The sequence below is a fragment of the Balaenoptera musculus genome, chromosome 11, assembly GCF_009873245.2.
Source record: "Balaenoptera musculus isolate JJ_BM4_2016_0621 chromosome 11, mBalMus1.pri.v3, whole genome shotgun sequence".
NCBI lineage: Eukaryota > Metazoa > Chordata > Mammalia > Artiodactyla > Balaenopteridae > Balaenoptera > Balaenoptera musculus.
Genome location: NC_045795.1, coordinates 40955734 through 40973320, shown reverse-complemented (window position 1 = coordinate 40973320; position 17587 = coordinate 40955734). Strand labels below are relative to the sequence as shown.

Sequence of the window (17587 nt, the reverse complement as noted above, 5' to 3'; positions counted from 1 at the left end):
GAGATTATGGAGGGGGGCAGCAGGGTTTAGAGGACTGAGTTGAGGAACAGATGGGGTACTCACAGGGAGGCCAGGGGACCCTCCAGGACCAATAGGGCCAGATGCTCCTGGGATGCCCTAGGAAAGGGAGGGACCTGGTTCAACTGGGTCCTCCTCCCCTCCCCCTCCCTCACCCCACAGCTGAGTATCCACCCCCCACCCTCCCACACCCCCATGAATCCCCACCCTCACCCCGCCCTCAGACCTCCCAAGACCACGCCCTCTACTCACCGTCTCCCCCTTTGGCCCTGTGGATCCCTGAGGACCAGGAAGCCCTCGATCACCCTTCTCTCCCTGCTCCCCCGGGGGGCCAATCAGTCCAATGAGACCTGGGTGACCCTGGAAAAGGGGCCAGGTGGTCAGGGGGATGCAGAGAGGAGACACATGGATGGGGAGAAGGAGAACCACAGGGGTCAGAGCCCAGAAGACAAGAGAGGGACTTGGGCCGGGTCTGAGGAAAGAGCGGGGGCTGCCACGGCCCTGACTGAGGAAGGGCTCCCCAAGAGCACAAGGCTCCCCCGGAGGTTTCAGGGGTGAGGCTGAGACACCTGGCTATGTGCGGTCACTCACCTTCTCTCCCTTGGCCCCAGCATCGCCCCGGAGGCCAGGAAGCCCTGGGGGTCCCTGTGGGGAGACAGGAAGTCACTCTCTCCTGGGGGAGGTGGGACCACACTCTCCCCCCACCACTTCCCACTTCCTCCAAGGCTGGATGCCCACTGCCCCAGGGACCCCCCCCGACCCCCCCCCCACCTATCCACAGTCACTCACCACAGGGCCTGGAGGCCCAGCCTGGCCTGTGGCCCCGGGACGGCCTTGCTGACCCTGCAGATTTGAGGGGACCACGGGGATCAGGAAGAGTGTCTCCACACCGTGCGCCTCCCCCTCCCCAGCCAAGCCTCTCTGCTCCATGACTCACCACTGAACCCGGGAGCCCCCGCAGACCATCAGGACCAGGTTTTCCTGCTGGGCCTGCAGGACCCACAGGGCCTGTCTTTCCCGGGGCGCCCACAGCACCAGGATCCCCCTGAAACACACCCAAAAAAGTGTCCTGAAGGGCAGAGGAGGGGGTGTGGCTGGGGGCAGGGGGTCCAAGGTGGACGGGGGTGAGGCAGGGAGGAGGGGTCAAACCCCAGGGACCCCTGGGGCAGGGACAAGTATAGGGAACCCTGTCCCCACAGGGGGCTCGGCGTGGGGATGGTGGATGTGGGGGAGGCATTTGGAGGCTGAAGTGTGAGGACCAAAAGGGTGGAAAGATGGAAGGGATGTTCCAGCATCCAGGGCTGCGTCTCCCTCACCTTGGCTCCCTTCTCTCCTTGTCGCCCCTCAGGACCAGGCACACCAGCAGGTCCCTGCAGGTGGAGGCGGCAGTGAATAGGCAGGCTCACCTCTCTCCCCCTCGCTGTCCTCCTGGTGCACACACACACACGTGTACACACACACACACGTACACACACACACACACATACCTGCGCATGCACAGGCACAATCGCAGAGGCCGACTCACGGATGGGAGAGCCGGTACAGCTGTATCAGCTGTTAAAATACTGAGTAGTTCTGTGCATTTGGTGAAGAGCCTCTTGCCCACACACCACCAGCAAAAACAGGGTTAATCCCTGACCCAGCAGGGACCTCCCCAGGAAAGCCAGCCCCTTCCCTCCGTGTCCATTCTGATTGGTTGGTACACAACACCACCCCTGGCAAGAACAGACAGAATATACAGGAACAAATATACACAGCACGCTTACGAACACACATGGTCACACACATACACACCTCACCCAAGGACAACCGGCACACCAGGCGTCTCCCTCCACATCCCACCTGCCACTGCCCCAACTGCCATCCAGCCTGCCCCGCAAGGTCCCAGGAGACCACCTCACTTACCCTCTTTCCAAGTGGTCCAGGAGGCCCATTCTCCCCAGTGGGACCAGGGGATCCCTATGGAGGGAGGAAGAGTGGTGGGTGAGGGACCCCTCAGGCATAGGGCATAGTGGAGGAGAAACAGGGCTGAGGGCCTGGGCTCAGTGGTGGGGTAGGGGTCACCAGGCACTCACAGGCTGTCCTGGCTCTCCATCTTCTCCGCGGTCACCCTTAGCACCATCCTGGCCCTGCAGGGATGAAGCAAGGTCAGAGGGGTCCCCTGACCTGGTTGGCATCACCCCCCAAACTGCCAATCCTCCCATCCCTCCACCTGCCCTACCATAACCCCGGTTCCCACGCCCATGCCCATCGGCCACACCGAGCCCCTCCCCTCCCCAGGTAAGACTCACCCGAGGGCCACCTTCTCCAGGAGGGCCAGGGTCACCAGGAAAGCCAACAGGACCCTGATCCAGAGGGAAACCAAGGGTCAGGGTCACAGCCCCCTAAGCCCACCCAGGGCCAACACAGACCCCCATGGCCACATGCCACACTCTCCCTCTCTACAGGCAGTGCCCACCTGCACCACTTAGGAAGAGGGTCTCCGGCACCCCCTTTTCCCCACCTCCTGCACTGCCTGCCCTCTAAGGCTTTCAGGTTATTACCTAGGGTTTCTCTCACTTTCTCTCTGGATCCCAGACCCCGTACATCCCTCCCAGGAGACCCCCTTCGCAAAGCCTTCCTCCCAGGCATCTCCCACACTCTTGGGCTCCCCAAACTCCAAGATCCTCACACTCACACCCATATCCCCAGATCTCCATTCACAGGGGCCTCCTCGCAGCCCCTCCCCCCAAACTCACAGGGTTCCCTTTGGGGCCATCATCACCGGTGGGGCCCTTAGGCCCTGGTGGTCCCGCCTCTCCTGGCTGCCCCGACTCTCCTTTCTCCCCACGTTCCCCGCGTGGACCCTAGAGGATGAGCAGAGGTTACAGATGGTCCCAAAGGGGGTCCCAAAGATCAAAGATCCAGCCCGTGCTTCTAAGAAACCTTCAGCCTCCCCCTCGTGCCTCGCTGACATCGGGGTGCACACAGAAAGTCAAGCCCATGGTGGGAGTCCCTGGCCCCTCCTCCCTTCAAGGAAAGGGGGACAGAGCCCACCGGGATCCAGGGACCAGGCCTCACGGAGAATGACCGGGAGCACAGACTCATGGGCTGCGCAGGAGTTCCAGCTCCAGGAGGTCACAGGAAAGGTGGGGGTGGGATTGAGGGGGTGAAGGGGATTGCAGAGCAGGGCCTCAGAACTACCACTCACCTTGACCCCTGGCTCGCCCTGGACTCCCGGAGATCCTGGCTCTCCTGGCTCCCCCTGCAAGGAGATTGCGGTCAAAAACCTTCACCTCCCCCCCAAAAAAATCCTGATATTCCCCCTCACTCTCTTTTGACCCCCCCAAAATTGGCAAAAGTCCAACCCTCATCCCCCCAGACCATCTATGTACCCCTTCCCAGTACCTTCTCTCCAGGGGGACCCAGGTTCCCAACACCTCCAGGGGGACCTTGTGGACCCTGGAAGAGGAATAGAAATAGGGATCATTGCTTATGGGAGGGGGTGCCATGAGGGGGCAGAGCCTGGAGGAGGGCCTGAGGTCAGAGCAGTGAGACAGTGGGCGACCTTCCCAGGGTCCACTGGCTTCTCTTGGCATCTGAGCTGAGACTAGAGTTTACAGTCTGGGGAAAGGGAGGCAGAGGACTGGCCACACTGATCTGGAGGGACAAGGGGCCAAGAGGACTCACATCGGCTCCATTGGGTCCAGCTGGGCCTCGAGGTCCTGGGGGCCCGGGTGGTCCCTGAAGAAAAGATACACGTGATGGGAAGGGAAGTGAGAGAAAGCGAGCCGTGGATGCACGTGAGTGGTGGAGGGTTAGGGAGGCAGAGGTCCTGGCGGGGAGGGAGGCAGCCAGGCCAGGGAATGGCATGCAGGGAGCTGGGAGTCAGCGGCAGTGGGATGCTGGGGTGGGGGCTGGATGAGCAGGGGTGTGCCTAGTGGGTGGGGCTGGAATCAGTTGGGATCACACCCTATCAATGGGGTCCCACTCACCATAGGGCCCACGTCTCCTGTTTCTCCCTTCTCCCCCGAGGGGCCTGGCAAACCCTGCGCAGGTGTACACAGCACAGACCCAGGTGACCAAACCACCTGGAGCACAGCCCTCGGCAGAGGGGTCCCCCCCCACCCAGATCCCACGTACCCCCCACCACCCAGTCCTCTGCCCCCAGACCTCCTTTGTCAGCAGGGGGCTAGGGGGTCTGGGGAGGACATCAGCTCCAGTGTGACCCCGCCTCTCAGCCCCTGTCTCCACCCCCCAACTCACCTGTAGACCAATGGGTCCTGGGGGCCCATTGAATCCTCTGGTTCCCTCATCACCTTTGGCTCCAAAGTGTCCCTGGGGACCCCGAGCTCCAGGCTCCCCATCTGCCCCCTGAGGTGGGAGGAGGGCAGGACAAGGACACAAAGATGGTCGTGGGTCAGGTGTGTTCTAGCCACAAGCCCCACACAGAGCCAGGCACCAGGCCTGGAGCCCCCCCACTCCCACCCCCAACCCCAAGGGCAGAGGGAAACTGAGGGTGGAATCAAGGCTGCAGACAGGACATCGGTCACTCACCGCGGCTCCAGGCTGCCCCACGGGACCAATGGGTCCAGGGGGTCCAGGAGGGCCCTGGGGGAGAAAGAAGAGTCAGAGATGCCAAGACAAGAGGAGCGACCAGGTGGAAATGAGGTTAAAGGCCAGAGGTGAAAAGTCAAAGGAATGGACACTTACATGTTCCCCCTTGTTCCCTTTAGTGCCCTTCTGTCCGGGGTCTCCCACCTCACCCTGGGGGTAGAAAGCAGGTGGGACATTAGAGAAAGGAGTGGGTGGGGCGGGGAGAATAAGCAGACAGGGATTGCGGGCCATGCCCAGACCAGCGATCTCATGGGGAAAGAAGACTGAGTCCAGGGTCTGTGGGCTCCCTCACCTTGTCTCCATCCTCTCCTGCCATGCCTGGGGGGCCAGCAGGGCCAGGAAGCCCCACGGGACCCTGTACCCCATCGCGGCCAGTCGGACCAATGGGGCCCTTCTCACCCTGTGAGAAATGAAGGAAGGAGTCATGACCCAGAGATGGCTGTCCCCCTCAAACACCCCTACAGGAAATCCCCCGTAACCCATCAGCTCACAGACCCCTCCCCAGCATCTCCCCAGGGACCCCACACTCACCGGAACACCTTTCTCTCCTGCTGCTCCAGGGGGACCTTGCGGCCCTGGGCGCCCTGGGGGGCCAATGGGTCCCCCAGATCCTGCTGCACCTCGCTCCCCAGGAGAGCCCTGAGACAGGAGATAGAGTCAGATCCCCCCCCAAGGAAGAAACCACAGCCCACCTACACCAGAGGACCACTGACCATGGTTCCCAGGAGAAGAGCCCAACATCAGATGCCTTATGGCTGACCCTGCCTGGTCCCGCAGCCCCGCCAAAATCCAGATGCCGCACCGCATCCTTCCTCCCCTCTGCCCCCCAGGGACCCCAGACTTACTGCAGGGCCAGGGGGACCAGCCGGACCTTCATTTCCCTTCAAACCAAGTCCGCCCTATGAACCAGAGATCAGAGGCAACAGACATGAGACAGGAAGGGGGGACATGGGGTCCAGGAGATATGCGGGGAAGGATGGGGGGGGGAGACAGGAGTAGGGTGACGCTGAGGGGTGCCGGGAAGCCTGGTGACTTATTACAGGCAGCCAGGTTGGAGTCACACTCACAGCAGTGCCAGGGAGGCCTCTCTCTCCCGGGAAGCCCCTCAGACCAGCGGGACCATCCTTCCCTGGGGCCCCAGGGGGCCCAGGGTCACCCTAAAAGGAAACAGAGGTGATGAGCCACTGCCACACTCCCAAATTGGGCAGAGAGATCTCTATTCCCTCAAATCCCCATTTGCCTGTTCTCTTAGGCACCCCAACCCTAGACCCCCAAGTTCCCCCCTGCCGGGCCCCTTACTGACCTTTGTCCCTTCTTTTCCAGCTGTTCCAGTGAGTCCCTGCTCTCCAGGGGGTCCCGGGGGGCCTGGGTGACCTCGCTCCCCCATGGGCCCGGTTTCTCCTGCGGCTCCCTGGGAAAGAGACAGAGAGACTCCAATCTCAGAGCTTTCGCCTCACTCTGTCCACCTTAAAGTTTCCCTTAGAACCCCTTCATGTCTGCCCCAAAGCTCCTGGGAAATTCCCGGAGCTCTCCTAGGCCTCCGCTCTGGTTTTCATTCCCCGGTGTGGAGTAACCATACCACCTGGTGTCCCTGAGGGGACCTTCCTCTTCTCCAAGATGCTAGAAGATGAGAACTGGTTCAGGAAACAGACTGAAATTTGGGATCCCTGCTCCAAATCCCAGCCCCAGGGGCCCAGCTCAGGCAAAGGAGGGGCAGGGGCCCGTGACCGGGAAAAGGGAGAAGAGAGGCAGATAGACTAACTCCAGGGTCTGGGGTCCTTTCTCTCCAGGGAGCAGGCATACCTGGGGTCCCACCACTCCTGGGGGGCCAGGGGGGCCGGTCTTCCCTTGGAAACCCTGAGAGAGGAAGAGAGGAGAGGGCAGTCAGAACACACAGTCAGGCGTGGACATTGTGGCACGGACCCCAGGCTCCCGGAGGGAGGGCAGGGTCACCAGCAAGTCCTTGGCTGTGGTCTGAGCAGCGCTGAGATGCGCTCCACTCAGCCAGGAGAACCTTCCCAGCGGGACTTCCGGACAGGACAGCTCGGGAGTGAGGGTCTGAGGAGGCCGGGGCACCACTTACCACTTCTCCTCTCTGGCCTGGGTGTCCCGGCAGCCCATCCTTCCCAGGGGGGCCCTGGAAGAGGTTCAGATGTCAGGTGAGCTCTAGGCTGGGAAGGGGGATGGGGAAGGATTCACAGAACCAAGGCGGGTCAGAGGTCAGAGGTCAGCTTACTGGAGGTCCTTTGGGGCCAGGAAATCCGTTGGGGCCCTGAGGTCCAGGGAGACCCTAGAGACAAAGCTGGGTTGAGTCAGGAGAATGGGGAGGGGTGCTGGGCAAGGGACCTCTCCCTGAGGTGAGAGGGAGCCGGCCCCACTCCGGCTCCCTGGGGAGCGCTGGGGAACAGGGGGCTCAAGCCACACTCACCCTCTCTCCGGGGGGCCCGTGGGGGCCATCACCACCCGATGTTCCCTGTGGGGGAAACAGTCAGAGAGTGAGAGGAGCTGCTTTCTAGCCAACCCTGCGGCCAGAGGAGTTGAGGGCAGCTGGGCTACAGGGCAGAGGGTGGGATGAGCCCTGCCAAGACCACCAACCTTAGCTCCAGACTTCCCAGTGGCACCTCGGGGTCCCCGCTGACCCCGTGGACCCTAGAGAGAGGACAGGGGAGTTGTCAGAAAAGCCCCAAAGCACCTCTTTGGATCTTGAGCCGCACGTCTCTCCCCTGCACTCACCGTGGGGCCACGTTCTCCCCGAGGCCCTGATTTCCCTGACAGGCCCTGGTGGGAACAAAGCGGAGACAACACATCACCCAGGGCGTGAGGCCCCCGCTCCCAGAGCTGCCCCTCCCTCTGCACACCCACCCTTCCCCAGCTTACACGGGCTCCCTTCTCTCCACTGGCTCCAGGAAAACCAGGAAATCCCAGAGACCCCTGGTGAGGATGGAGGAGGGGAAAAATTGACACGTCACAAAAGGGGAGGGCCAAGGAAGGGCCAAGGTGGGTCAGGAGAGGTGGTGGAGGCAGCAGGGTGGGAGATTCGGGCTCTGCCAATAACTAGTGCTTCTGGCCTCTGTTCCCTCATCTGTAGAATGGGGGTGGGCTAAATTCTCTCTAGGGTCCCCCGCTGCTATGTCAGTCTGTGCTTCCTGTAATTAGGGGTCAGGGAAGGGAAAAGGAGGAGGGGCACATGCGGGGCAACGAATCACCTTGGGACCCTGGCGTCCGGGGTAGCCAGGCAGACCAGGAACACCCAGCTTGCCCTGTGGATGGACAGGGCGCGATCAGGAGCGAGAGGAGCCACGGATGCCACTCCATCCCTGGAGATCCCAACCCTCAGAGATGGGAGCCAGCCCCCACCCAGCAAACCCCCAGCCCCTGGCCCCTCATTTCCCACCTCCCAGGATGCCTGGCTTTTGTAACCTCTCCTTGCTGAGAGTGGATTTTCCCCAAACTCTAGGGCTGGAATCTCACCTCCCCTGTGTCTTAAAATCTGCAGCTCAAGTCCTGCAGGCGCTGTGATCCAGCCCCTGCCTACCTGTCAACCTCAGCCCCATCTTCCCAGCACACAGTCCTGCCCCACCAAGACCGGCCCCCTTGCAGGACCCCCAACCCCGCCTCACTCCTTGGCTCCACTCTGCACCACCTCGGGGCCCCCCCACCATCCACCCCTGCCCCCTGAGGCTTCAGGACCTGTCTGAAGGTCCTGCCAAGGCAGCTGTGGAGCGGAAGTGGGGAGCAGGGACTCTGCAGCCTGACTTTTGGGGCTCAAACCCTGGCTCTGGCCCTCACTGGCTGTGTGATGAACTAGTATCTAAACCTCCTGATGCTTCAGGACTGTAGTAGCGCCCACCCCACAGGACTGACAGGACAAGTTGTCACGGTGCTGGCACACGGTGAGGGCTTGGTGAGAGTTAGCTCTGAAGATGTCAGAGCTCACCTCCTCTCTGACTCTCTTCCTTCTCGGAATGCCTACTGCTCGGAGTCTGGACACATTTTCACTCTGCCCAGCACCTTCAGGTATCCTATGACGGCCTCTCTGCCCTGTCCCCATCAATCTGTTGTAAAGTCTTCACGACAGAGACTTTTCCTTGACTTCTTATGTATCCCCCCCCTTCAACGCATCAGTGTCTAGGAGGCGCCATATACACAGAGAGGAGCATAATGCATGGTCATCTTTGATTGACTTGCAGACTTCAGCTGTTGGCACCCCACCCCAACCCTGATCCCAGCACCCCGGGCCCCATCCCCCTAGAGCATGTAGACCAGACCCCTCACACCCTCCTCATCACCTTCTCGCCCATGAGCCCAGGGGGGCCAGGGTCTCCAGTGGGTCCAGTGCGTCCCTTCGGCCCCTCGGGACCATCCTCTCCCCTGGAACCAGGGACTCCAATCTCGCCCTGGGTGAGGGAGTTGGAGAGGTGAGTGATAGGGACTAGGGGAGGGGCTGAGCCCCGAGAGGAGAGGCAGGCCCCAGTGAGGCTGAGTGGGGTCGGTGGGGGTCCCCGAAGCTACTGCAGGACAGGGAGCCCCACAGGGGCAGGGAGAGTGTTGTGATTGGCGAGCTGGTGGGTCACAGAGCATGGGGTTGGGTTCCTGCTCAGATCAGGCTCTAGAGGGCGATCAGATCCTCTAAAGGGAGCCTGGAGATGAGGAGTCTGGGGTATTGGGGGGGTGAGGGGAAGGCTGGTAACTGGGGGGCTCCAAAGGGGAGGATCATCAGCACTTAGAGTTGGGGGGCCAGTGTGGGGTTTCTACTCACCCTGTCACCTTTCACACCCATGTCACCTTTGAACCCAGGAAAGCCATCCTCGCCCTGAGAAAGATTGGGGTGAAAGGACACCACAGATGATGGAGGGAGGGGGTGAGGCAGAGGTGGACAGAAAGGCTGGTGTGGGGCAGGTGGAGGGGCTGGGAAGTTAGGGGCGCATTGCTCACCTTTTCACCCTTGTGACCCTTCAGACCCCGAATTCCATCCACACCCTGGAATTAGAGTGGGGGATAGAGACCGAGAGATCAGGGGAGGAGGCTGGGCTGGCAGGACCAAGCTCCTGGGGCCCCAGCTGGCTCCCCTGACCCCAGCCTTTATCTCCCAGCCCAGTGGTTCGTTACCTTGACGCCTCGAGGTCCTGGGTATCCCAGAGGACCCTGAGGTCCAGATGGACCCTGAAAAAAGACAGAGCGGCATCAATAAAGGGGTCTCAGGGTGTCACCATGGGGGCCCCCTAGGGGTGGGGGAAATGGAAGTTACAACATTGGAGTCTGGAGAGGGTTGAGGGGCATGGGACAAAGGACTGTCAGAGCCGTGTGACGAGATGAGGAAATCCCAAGGACTTGGAGGCCCAGGGCCTGGGTGGAGACCCCTCCAGGAGATGAGAGGGGGCGTGGAAGATCTCACCTGGTTTCCTTTGGTTCCAGGGGGACCTTCTTTGCCCGGGTGACCCTGGAGGTAGGGGAAGGAGAGCGTGACCACTGGCCCCTGTCACCTCCTGCACCCCTCCCTACACTTCTTCCACCCAAATGCCCCCCTGGGACCTAATGAAGCTGACCGACCATTGGCAGCACCACCAGTGACCTCCCAGTGCAAGGGACACACAGTATGGACACTCACTGAAGGTGCTTGAAAGTCATTCCCTGGGGTGGAAGGTCAAGGGGGATTTGTATTAAGAGGTGGGGGCCACTCACCGGGGGTCCATCTGAGCCAGGCATGCCAGGAAGCCCTGGTTTCCCTCGAGGACCCTGCAGGGAGTTGAGGAGGCTCAGTCCCAGCCAGACATTTGGGGCCCACCCTACACCCCGCCTTGGCCCATCCACCATTCCCCCGATCACTTAGTCACTTACCTTCTCTCCATGAGGGCCGATGGCACCCTGGGGCCCAGGGAGACCCTAGACACAAGAGAGAGAAGTCACAGGGGCCCCCCCAGGAGTGGGCCGCTCTCTCCGCCAGCAGCCCCCATTCAGAGCATGAGCAGGAAAGACTTGAGACCCTTCATTTCCTGTCCCCACCCGGGATCTGGCCCACTGTGGAAGCCCAGGGGAAATCGCTAAAGCTGGGGAGGGGATGGACAGGACCACTCACCTGGGTCCCAGGAGTGCCCTGTTGTCCAGGAGGTCCTGGCTCTCCCTGGGGTCCCTAGAAACATGCAACCAGGCAGGGGTCAGAAGGAGATGGTGACAGAACAAACAGGGCAGAGAGCCGAGTCCCAGCAGGGACAGCCGAGATGGCAGGCAGGGGGTTGAAATGGTGACAAAGGGAACAGGACTTTGGCAGAGACCCCAGGGGCTAAGGGTCGGGTGGGGTCTCCATGCCCATCACTCACCAAGCTTCCTTTGGGACCATGGGGACCATCCATGCCTCGGACTCCCTGAAACACGAGAGGGGCATGAGCAGGCTGGAAGGTGGCCCTGGGCCCTGGAGGGACCTGTGGTTTCTGAGGCCAGGCCATCCCAGAGGGTGGGACGGGTCAGGCGCACAGCAGTTCATCCCAAACCTAAGCAAACACAGCCGGTCCAGATCCACAGGGCGTGGGGTTCTGGGGCCCTGGGGCTGTGGGTTTGTGGGGGTTTGTTTTGTTTTTCTTGAGGATTTTTTTTTTTTTTTTTTTTTTTTTGGCTATGATGAGAGCCTTTGGTGCACTACAAGACATGGTCCTGCAAGGGCACCAGGGGCTGAAGGCTGAAGCAGGGCTAGGTGGGGGCCAGGGAGGAGGAGCCGGAGGGGAGGGAGGAGGGAGCCAGTCAGGGAAGGTGGAGAGAGGGAGAGGGCAGGGTCAGAAGTCAGGGACAGTCACTTACCAGGGGCCCAGGAATCCCAGGTGGACCTTTGGGGCCAAGGAGACCTCGGGGTCCCTGCATTCAGGTGAGGGGAAGATAGGACCCGCATGGGTGAGAGAAAACGTGTCCCTTTCATGCCCGCGTCCCTCCTCTGGCATCCCCAGGGCCACCCCCATCCCCAAACCCCTTGATACTCACCGACTCTCCAGGCAGCCCCCGAGGCCCAATCTCCCCATCGTCTCCCTGGAGGAGGAGGACATGGTGAAGCAGGCTCAGCGTCCAGACCTCTCCCATACCCAGCCCCCGCCCCTGCCCCCGCCGTCCACAACACTTACCCGATCTCCATCCTCGCCGGGGGGCCCAGGAAGGCCCTGGGCACCAGTATCACCCTGGAAAATGGGTGAACAGGTAAGAGGGGGTGCAGAGCCCCCAACACAGGCAGATACTGACTGTCTTCAATTAACCAACCAATTTCCTTCACTGAGCTCCTGCTGGGACCCTCAGCCTCCTACCTCCCCTCCCCTCCACAGAAGATCTACCCCCTCATCACAACACACCACGCCCCTATACTCACCCTGTGTCCTTTCTCCCCAGGTAGCCCTGGGAGGCCATCAAATCCTCGGTCACCCTGGGGAGAAGAGGGGCAGCCCAGGTGAGGTCCCAGTCCCTTTCCCACCCCACCCCTCTCTACTGTGTCCTGAGTAGGGAGGGGCTGCTTCATGGGGGTACTCGGTTATCCCTAAAAACAAACGAGCTCAGGTGGGGCTGGGAGTTATGGGTGTCAGAGAGGGGCCCAAACCTGTTACCTTCACTCCAGGTTCCCCAGGCATCCCTCGGGCTCCATCAGCACCCGCTCGGCCCTGGGGGTGCAGGGGAGTTGTCAGAGCCAGCGGGAGCACAGTCCTCCACACCCCATGCCCTGTCTCCCATCCCCCACCCACACCCATCCTACCCCCAGGTCACTCACCCTTCGCCCAGCCTTGCCAGGGGGGCCCATGAGGCCCTGAGGTCCTCTGGGGCCCTGGGAGGGAGAGGCAGGGGCAGGGTTAGTGGGTATAGACAGAGGGGGGTGCACTGGTTTGGGGATCAGGTGGGTGGGGGCTGTCACCTGAGGTCCTAGGTCTCCAGATTCTCCTTTCAGTCCAGGGCTCCCAGGTTGTCCCTGTGAGAGAGAAGAGAGGGTGGCTGTGCTGAAGGACACACCCATCGGTGGCCTCAGAGCCCTCCCCCAAAGAAGCAAAAAACTTGCAACTTGGTCCTTTTCCAGAACTATCCATACCCCCACACACAAATAAAGAATCCCCTATCCCAACACCCCACTCACTCACCAAGGGTCCAGGGCGGCCCGTGTATCCCATGGGACCCGGGGGTCCTCGGAGCGCCAGCTGGGGGAGCAGGGGAGATGGAAGAGCTAAGCAAGAGGCAGCTGGAGAACTCCGGACCCCAGGTCACTTCCCAAAGTCACCCTTGTACCCCTGATCTTCATTCCACTGCCCTGTATCTTCCCCAACCTCCCTCTCAACCCCAAACCAACCCAGACCTCCGCCTGCCCTACATTCACTCCAACCTACCCTTCCAACTCTTCCTAGAGTCTTCCCCTTCCCACCACACCCTTCCCCCCACCAAGATCCCCCAGCCTTCCTCACCCGTGCCTGCTGCAGAATTGCCTGGGCCTGGGCCTCCTGGGCCGCCACCACGGGACCCTTGTCACCCCCACCACTGCCAAACCGGAACTGCGGGCCAAGGAGAGAAGGTCTAGGGTCTTCCAGGAAATCCACATGACCCTCCCAGCCAGAGGCATCATCCAGTATGTCTGCCCCATTTCCCAGGTTCCAGGACACCACTTCCCCCCATGCCCCCCTCCAGTGTCTCCCATGGGTTCCAGGTAATCACTTAGAGGTTTTCAGAAACTCAACTCCTGTCCTCCTCCTCCACTCTTGAGCCTCTTCTTCCCCAAAGACTCTCCTTTGGTTCTAGACCCCCTGAAATTTAGGATTTTCTGCCCAATTCTAGATGCTCCATGTTTGGCTCCAGGTCATCTAATGAGGCCCTAAACCCTCCACCCCTAAGATCAATCTCTTTGGGTGGATGGTCTTTAGAGACTCCTCCTTGGCGTTCCTGCTCCTCTGGTTCTTGGTGACACAACACAATTCTCCCGCCCTCCCCCCTCAGCTCGTTCCAAAGCCCAGAAGACAACTCACTGGGAGCATGAGGGATGTGCCGGGAGGGCCAGGGGCCCCATCTGATCCAGGGAGCCCTGCTCGGCCAGGGGGGCCCTAGAGTGGGGAAAGAATGAGAAGGATATGGCCACAGGGGATTGTTAGGGTCCTGGCATCATTTTGAAACCCTCCTCAACAGAATAAATATAGACTTCCCTACATCTTTCCCAAGCTCTCCCCACACCCCATGGAGAAAAATGATGGTGAGACACCAGACTACTCCCCTCCCCGACCAGAGTCTAATTCTTTTCTAATGAGAAATTACTGAGCATGGTACCCCTACTGGGTACCAGTGGCTCCTCTGCAGCCCTCCTCCCACCCCCATAGGATGTCCTCATACCCTCTCGCCTGGGTCTCCAACTGGGCCTGGATTGCCTTGGATGCCAGGGGGACCAGGAAATCCCTGAAGGACACAAGAAGAGGGGGTCAGGTGTGGGCGTTCGGATAGAAGAGGGGTATGTGGCTGAGGGGTGGTCTCTACAGAAGAGATCTGGGGATCTGGGAAGCTTTGATTGGAAGGGTGTTCTGAGTTCTAAGAAGGAGGCCTGGGCCTATGTGGGGAAGGCACAGGTGAGCGTGTAGGAAGCATCTCTGTGAAAAGAATGGAGGCTAGTGGGTCACAGCTAGAACTCACCGCAGGGCCTTCTGGACCAGGGGGCCCCTCCACTAACATACCCTGTGGAGTCAAAGGTTAAAAGTCAGAGGCTATAGGGCTAGCACCCCCACCTCCTTCCCTTCATCCCACTGCCCTCAGCTCGGTGACCACAGTGACTTACAGGTTCCAGCACCGCAGGCTCCCCCTTCTCTCCTTTCAGCCCCTGGGGACCACGGGCAGCCTGAGAGAGACACATATGTAACCCCCAGGGGGGCCCATAAGCAGCCAAGACACCAGGACTTCCCCCATCCCTGTGGCAGTCTCAGGTCCTCTGGAGACCTCCTGACCCTACCCCCAAGTCCACCCCTCCTCCTCTAAGACTCCCTCTTCACAGACCTCCCAGGTCTGCCAAGGGAGACCTCAGGGCTCCCCTCCCCACAATTCCCAGCTCCACCTCAGCAAACACAGTCTCCTCATCTCCCTGAGAACCTCTCTCAGGAAGGTCCCCAGACACTTCCTGGGATTCCAAACCCCCAACCTTCCCAAACTCTCTTCTGGAGGACTGCACCTTATTCCCCAAACTCCCTGAGAACCTTAAGAAACCATCAACTTCCTCATCTTTACCCCACCTCACCAAATAAGAATCTCTCTAAGATTGTGGATAGATTTTTACTTGGGTTTAGGGGAAGGTCATGCATCCATATGAGGATCTGATGTAATCTATGGAGTCTTTCTCCAGAAAAGAAAAAGTGTATGCCCTTATGCACAGAATTTTACTTAGAGCTTCAAAGGGTTCACAAGTTTAAAACTCCCCGGAGATTAGACATCCATACTGTAAGTAGATCTGGAGAGCAGTCCACACTGATATCTCAAACTTAGACCTCATAACTGGATTTTGGGAAAATACAGCTCCTGGGCTCAGTTGCTCAAGCCCCAAGCCAAGCCCCTCAAGTCCTCCCAGTTACTCTCCCAGAAAGGATGCTACACCCTTCCTCGGACCCTTATTTATACTTCAAGCCCACCCGTCGCCTCTCTTCCACACTTCCACTCCGATGCCCACTCCCAACTCTGGGGCCAGAACCAAGATAAGGACAAGGAGAATGGAGGATATTCACCACCACCCCCCAACTCTCCCAACAAAGATCTTCAAAATGCCCCCCTCTACCTCCATCCTGATCAAGCAACAGTGATCAATTTCCAAACTCTCCCATATCCCAGATCAACCCTAAATTTCCAGAAAGCAGCATAAGGGAAAGGCAGCAGAGGGTCAAGGGTGGAATTATTAGAGCAGGGAGGGTAGGATGAGGCAGTGGGGTAGAGGAAAAAGATGAAGTGAGTAGACAGGAAATACCCCACTGACAGGGAGTGGTTGAAACATGGGACACAATTAGGGGAGACAGAACAAAGGGACAAACACTTGGAAGCAAGAATGATACCAGGGCCAAGAAAAATTAAACATGGCCAAGACGGCTAGAAAATGAACCAGATAAACAGGAAGTGGTGGGACAGACAGGAAGCAGCCAAGGAAAGAGGATCCAGGAAGTGGACCTTCAATAACAACATGGCTACCACAACCAAGAGAGAAAAGAAATTCACAAAACAGACAGAAAGTAACTCCGGGAAATGGATTATGACAATGAAAGGCAATTCTTCCAGCAAACACAAACATCAAGGCTAGTACACACAGGAAGTGGCCGTGATAAATATCTAGGCCCACAATGGAAACTTTATGATTTGGATGACCTGAGACACATAGGAAGCGGCTGATTATCAAAGGATAAGAGAGCATGAAAAACTAGAGCCAAAACACAAAGAATAAGTCCCTTCCAGTTCAATCTGACACAGTCACCAGAACGGGTGCCATGACTGGAGAAGACAGGAGGGGAGCCATTGTAGAGAAGGGGAGAAGACAGGAGGGGACAGACAGGAAGGGGCCTGTAGGTTAGAAAATGTGATAGAGGAAGTTAGATCATTTGGCAGCAACATGGACAAGAAATTGTTTCGACCAAGAAGAAATGATTGAGACAGACTGAAAATGGACACAAGGTAGGGGCTTATTGACCAAAAGCTTTATAAAATCCAGCTTGATGGAGACAGGAAGTGACCAAGAAAGACAGAAAGTGGCCATAGGATTGAAAAAAAAAAAAAAAGAAAACAAAAACAACCAATTGCCCTGGACAGAAGGATTCATAGAATAAGACTTTTGGCAAGGGAAGGCAGGAAGTGAACAGAAAATGTAAAACCACTAATGGGAAGTAGCTCACAGACAAGAGACAACAATCAAAAACAACAGGAAGCGATTCTTGTAGCTCCCACTGGAAGTCAAGGATGGAAGAGGAGCTCCTTTCACTTACGGCTCCCAAGTGGGCTGTCTCCGCAGAGAGTGCAGGGCCAAGCTCCGTCTCCTCACGATAATCGTCCCCATAGCCATAGGTGTAATCGTAGGGCCCTGCTGTGGGGTCTGTGCCACCCTCCCCATATTCCTCTGTCAGGAACCTGTCGGCTGTGGAGGGGACCTGGAGATCTGTCTGCTCCTTCCCGGGGATGGGGAGGGAGAGGGGTACATGGGGGCATTAGGGCCGAGAGGAGGTTTTCCCTGGACCCCAGGGTGTGACAACTTCCAGCCCAAAGGATTCTTAAGGGTAACAGGGACTGGCGTTTTCCTCCCAAGAAGAGCAAGGGGAGCCGTTGTAGAGAAGGGGGATGGCCATCAAAGCCCCCCAATGTGGAGGGAGGTCCAGAAAATGGGCCCGGTTGGAAGAAATGATGGGTAACAAGAAGGGTGGCCAGAGGGCTGGACACAGAGTGGACAGTCCATGGACATAATAATCGATGAAAGAATCCAAGGAATGACCAAAGAAATGGATGGAAAGAGGGGGAGAAGAGGAAAAGTGACAGCATTGGACAGAAAATGGCTCCTGGGAACGGAAATATGACAGAAAGTAAAACCATTTGACACAAACAGGGAGAGGAAGTTACTCCAGAATCAAAGAATAATGGCAGGAGACATGGACACTGGAGAAAAATGACTGTTCTGAGAGAGGAAAGCAGACCGATAGGTCTGGAGTGACCAGGAGACAGAAGGACACGAATGGAGATGACAAAGAGCCCTCTGGCCAGAGGAGGCGCTGGTTCATCAAGACGACGTGGGGCAAGGGGAGTGGGTCACAGATGCCCACCGACCCAGCTGGGGCGAGGGTGGGGGATGGAGTTACCTCCTCAGGGGGTGGCAAGGGGCGTGACTCCAGGTTTCCTTCCTCTTCACCTGGGGTGGGGTCCTAACCCCAGGGGGAAAGTGTTGGGAGAGGAGCACAGGGCGGGAGGAAAGGAGAGAGGTTAGCGGAAAGGGAGGCCAAGCAGCAGTTCATCCCCCGGGGGCAGTGTCTGT

At 58.8% G+C, this 17587-nt stretch overlaps 1 protein-coding gene across 1 annotated transcript in view; it reads right to left on the bottom strand.

The window, feature by feature from the left end:
* COL11A2 (collagen type XI alpha 2 chain) overlaps window positions 1-17587 on the bottom strand; it is a 28289-nt gene that overhangs the window by 3570 nt on the left and 7132 nt on the right. Inside the window, exons 7-60 of the mRNA XM_036870558.1 lie at window positions 17415-17477; window positions 16554-16733; window positions 14381-14440; window positions 14239-14280; window positions 13945-14007; window positions 13587-13661; window positions 13032-13118; window positions 12714-12770; window positions 12494-12547; window positions 12353-12406; window positions 12192-12245; window positions 11960-12013; window positions 11721-11774; window positions 11584-11628; window positions 11407-11460; window positions 10932-10976; window positions 10691-10744; window positions 10453-10497; window positions 10297-10350; window positions 10010-10054; window positions 9724-9777; window positions 9550-9594; window positions 9374-9427; window positions 8904-9011; window positions 7821-7874; window positions 7492-7545; window positions 7348-7392; window positions 7210-7263; window positions 7043-7087; window positions 6851-6904; window positions 6698-6751; window positions 6418-6471; window positions 5918-6025; window positions 5682-5771; window positions 5460-5513; window positions 5146-5253; window positions 4907-5014; window positions 4711-4764; window positions 4555-4608; window positions 4264-4371; window positions 3993-4046; window positions 3688-3741; window positions 3406-3459; window positions 3209-3262; window positions 2757-2864; window positions 2310-2363; window positions 2094-2147; window positions 1924-1977; window positions 1335-1388; window positions 956-1063; window positions 808-861; window positions 610-663; window positions 271-378; window positions 64-117 (exon numbers count right to left, since the gene is read on the bottom strand). Of these exons, the coding sequence (XP_036726453.1) occupies window positions 64-117; window positions 271-378; window positions 610-663; window positions 808-861; window positions 956-1063; window positions 1335-1388; window positions 1924-1977; window positions 2094-2147; window positions 2310-2363; window positions 2757-2864; window positions 3209-3262; window positions 3406-3459; window positions 3688-3741; window positions 3993-4046; window positions 4264-4371; window positions 4555-4608; window positions 4711-4764; window positions 4907-5014; window positions 5146-5253; window positions 5460-5513; window positions 5682-5771; window positions 5918-6025; window positions 6418-6471; window positions 6698-6751; window positions 6851-6904; window positions 7043-7087; window positions 7210-7263; window positions 7348-7392; window positions 7492-7545; window positions 7821-7874; window positions 8904-9011; window positions 9374-9427; window positions 9550-9594; window positions 9724-9777; window positions 10010-10054; window positions 10297-10350; window positions 10453-10497; window positions 10691-10744; window positions 10932-10976; window positions 11407-11460; window positions 11584-11628; window positions 11721-11774; window positions 11960-12013; window positions 12192-12245; window positions 12353-12406; window positions 12494-12547; window positions 12714-12770; window positions 13032-13118; window positions 13587-13661; window positions 13945-14007; window positions 14239-14280; window positions 14381-14440; window positions 16554-16733; window positions 17415-17477 (3516 nt within the window). The remainder of the gene's footprint in view (window positions 1-63; window positions 118-270; window positions 379-609; window positions 664-807; window positions 862-955; window positions 1064-1334; window positions 1389-1923; window positions 1978-2093; window positions 2148-2309; window positions 2364-2756; window positions 2865-3208; window positions 3263-3405; window positions 3460-3687; window positions 3742-3992; window positions 4047-4263; window positions 4372-4554; window positions 4609-4710; window positions 4765-4906; window positions 5015-5145; window positions 5254-5459; window positions 5514-5681; window positions 5772-5917; window positions 6026-6417; window positions 6472-6697; window positions 6752-6850; window positions 6905-7042; window positions 7088-7209; window positions 7264-7347; window positions 7393-7491; window positions 7546-7820; window positions 7875-8903; window positions 9012-9373; window positions 9428-9549; window positions 9595-9723; window positions 9778-10009; window positions 10055-10296; window positions 10351-10452; window positions 10498-10690; window positions 10745-10931; window positions 10977-11406; window positions 11461-11583; window positions 11629-11720; window positions 11775-11959; window positions 12014-12191; window positions 12246-12352; window positions 12407-12493; window positions 12548-12713; window positions 12771-13031; window positions 13119-13586; window positions 13662-13944; window positions 14008-14238; window positions 14281-14380; window positions 14441-16553; window positions 16734-17414; window positions 17478-17587) is intronic.